Raw genomic sequence first — 2628 nt, 5'->3', positions numbered from 1 at the left:
GACCACAAAGGATTTTCCCTTTTTTGCTTTTTCCCTTTGTATTTCCGGGCTGTGAGTTTTCTGGGGAATTAATGGGAGAGAGGTAGCACTTTCAAATTACAATATTTTTAAATTCCAACAGAGTGCTACAAGCAGACATATGTCGAAGCGAGTGCTACGGCTCGGCTTCGCCTCGTATCAAGGCGTCTTCGGCGCATCAAACATTAATAAACATAATTGCTCGGCTTCGCCTCCTTCGGCTCATCAAACTGTTGTTCTCTATTGTTCTCTTTTCTCTTTTATTCTGTGGAAATATTTCCGTTTTATCTTTTATTTTCTGGAAATGTTTCTTTTTTCTCTTTTATTCTCTGGAAATATTTTCGTTTTCTCTTTTATTCTCTGGAAATATTTCCGTTTTCTCTAGTGCAGGTACAAGTGTAAGGCTTGCGCAGTACATCGTTGACAGAGAGACCAGTGCATCGTCCGAACCAAGAGGAGTACGGGACCGTGTTTATGTTTGTTTCTCTGAAAATATATCCATTTTCTCTAGTGCAGGTACAGGTGCAAGGCTTGGAGAGTACAACTATGACGAATAGACGAGTACAACATCCGAACCAAGAGGAGTACGGGACCGTGTCTTTGTTTGTTTCTCTGGTAATATTTCCGTTTTCTCTTTTATTCTCTGGAAATATTTCCGTTTTCTCTTTTATTCTCTGTAAATATTTCCGTTTTCTCTTTTATTCTCTGGAAATATTTCCGTTTTCTCTTTTATTCTCTGGAAATATTTCTGTTTTCTCTAGTGCAGGTACAGTTGTAAGGCTTGGACAGTACAACGTTGACGGAGAGACGAGTACAGCGTCCGAACCAAGAGGAGTACGGGACCGTGTCTCTGTTTGTTTCTCTGGAAATATTTCTGTTTTCTCTAACGCCAGTTACATGTGCAAGGCTTGTGAAGTAGAGCTGTGACGTAGAGACGACTACAACATCCGCACCAAGAGGAGCACATTATTGTGTTTCCCTTTTGATTTATCTGAAAAAAATCCGTTTTCTCTAGCGCGGGTACATGTTCAAAGGGGTCTCGAGTACGGCGATGACGGCTCGTCGAGTACAGGTTTCACACCAAGAGGAGTACAGGTCTGTGTTTTTCTTTCCGCTTTCTCTATCGCAGGTACAGGTTCACAGGCGTGTCAAATACAACGGTGATGGCGAGTCGAGTACATGTTTCGCACCAAGAGAAGTGCATGATTTTGTGTCTTTCCGTTTTCTCTAGCGCGGGTACATGTTCAAAGGGGTCTCGAGTACGGCGATGATGGCTAGTCGAGTACAGGTTTCGCACCAAGAGGAGTACAGGTCTGTGTTTCTTTCCGCTTTCTCTATCGCAGGTACAGGTTCGGACCCCATTCTCGTCAAGCACAGGAAGGAGCGAGAGCAAAAATAACATGTGGAAATGCTATAGCCAGCACACAGACACAATAACAATGTACCTTGAACAATATGAGGTCATACAAGACAAGTGCTTATCTACCCTGGACAAGAAGAAGCAAACATCCTCACTGAAAACAACAAAAGCAGTTACAAGACACCCGTTTGAGAAGCAAGCTCTTAAACAATTCACACATGACATATTCCAGAAGTTCCAGATTGAGATCACAAACAACACGGCATTCAAGGTAGATGGATCACTTGAACCTGGTCGCCACTTGCGGCTGAAAAGAATAGTGAAATTCTACGACCACATGGAATTCAAAAGGGAGTTATTTGACGTCACATTTGATGATGAAAAAAAGAACTTCATGTGTTCCTTCAAGAAGATGCAGAGGGATGGTATACATTGATGTCATGTAATAAAAGCAATAGTTCACATGGAGATCAATGATTTGCTAGAGAGTTTTGTGATTCAAAGATGGAGAAAAGAAATAGACATGGAACTCGCAATATTAGAAAATGTCGCAGATGCTTCTTGCGAGACGAAACACTAAAGTTTGCCGATTTGATGAGCCATATGGCAAAACTTTGCAACAAAGCGTGCCCAAATGATAAAGCATATAATGTCATGATTCAGTGTATGCGTGATATGGAAACAAAAGTGCTGGCAGCAATAAGAGAAGATGAAGGAGCTAAAAAACTACACGATGAAGAAACAGGTAGCAACGAAACATTACGTGACCCACCAATGTCCGACAGAAGAGGAACAAAAAGAGGGGACAAAATGATGCCAGGTTCAGAAAAAAGATAGAACACTAGACAAATAAAATGCGGCCACTCCAAAGGATTAGGACACAACAAAACAGGATGTGAAACACTGAAAGCAGAAATTGCAACAGCGGCAGCAGAGGTAGCAGAACAAGTAGCAGCGGCAGCACAGGCAGCAACATCACAGCAAAGGTATACAAGCAATACATCACATGATCAATCAAGAGACAAACACACAAATGATGATAGTCACACAACAGAAAGAACAACACAACCAGGAAACACGTACGGTATGTACTACCACAATGGAAGAATAAGATGCAACATGGAATATCTAGTATTTGGAACACAAGACATATTAACAGGGTAAGTGTGCCCATGAAGTTACTTTGTCAGTGATGAAAACCTACTGATCCAAATAATTTGCTTTTTCTGACAAGCAAAACATAAATTTGA

At 41.3% G+C, this 2628-nt stretch overlaps 1 protein-coding gene across 1 annotated transcript; it reads left to right on the top strand.

The window, feature by feature from the left end:
- Positions 1-1069: 1069 nt before the first annotated feature.
- Positions 1070-1814, top strand: LOC139839292 (protein FAR1-RELATED SEQUENCE 4-like). Its single transcript, XM_071829337.1, has 3 exons — positions 1070-1090; positions 1148-1153; positions 1362-1814. Exons 1-3 carry the CDS (start codon positions 1070-1072, stop codon positions 1812-1814), a joined length of 480 nt encoding a protein of 159 aa, XP_071685438.1.
- Positions 1815-2628: the final 814 nt, after the last annotated feature.

The sequence above is a fragment of the Lolium perenne genome, chromosome 4 (assembly GCF_019359855.2).
Source record: "Lolium perenne isolate Kyuss_39 chromosome 4, Kyuss_2.0, whole genome shotgun sequence".
Taxonomy (NCBI): domain Eukaryota; kingdom Viridiplantae; phylum Streptophyta; class Magnoliopsida; order Poales; family Poaceae; genus Lolium; species Lolium perenne.
Note: the sequence above shows the minus strand (reverse complement) of the source record. Positions and strands in the feature narration are given on the sequence as shown.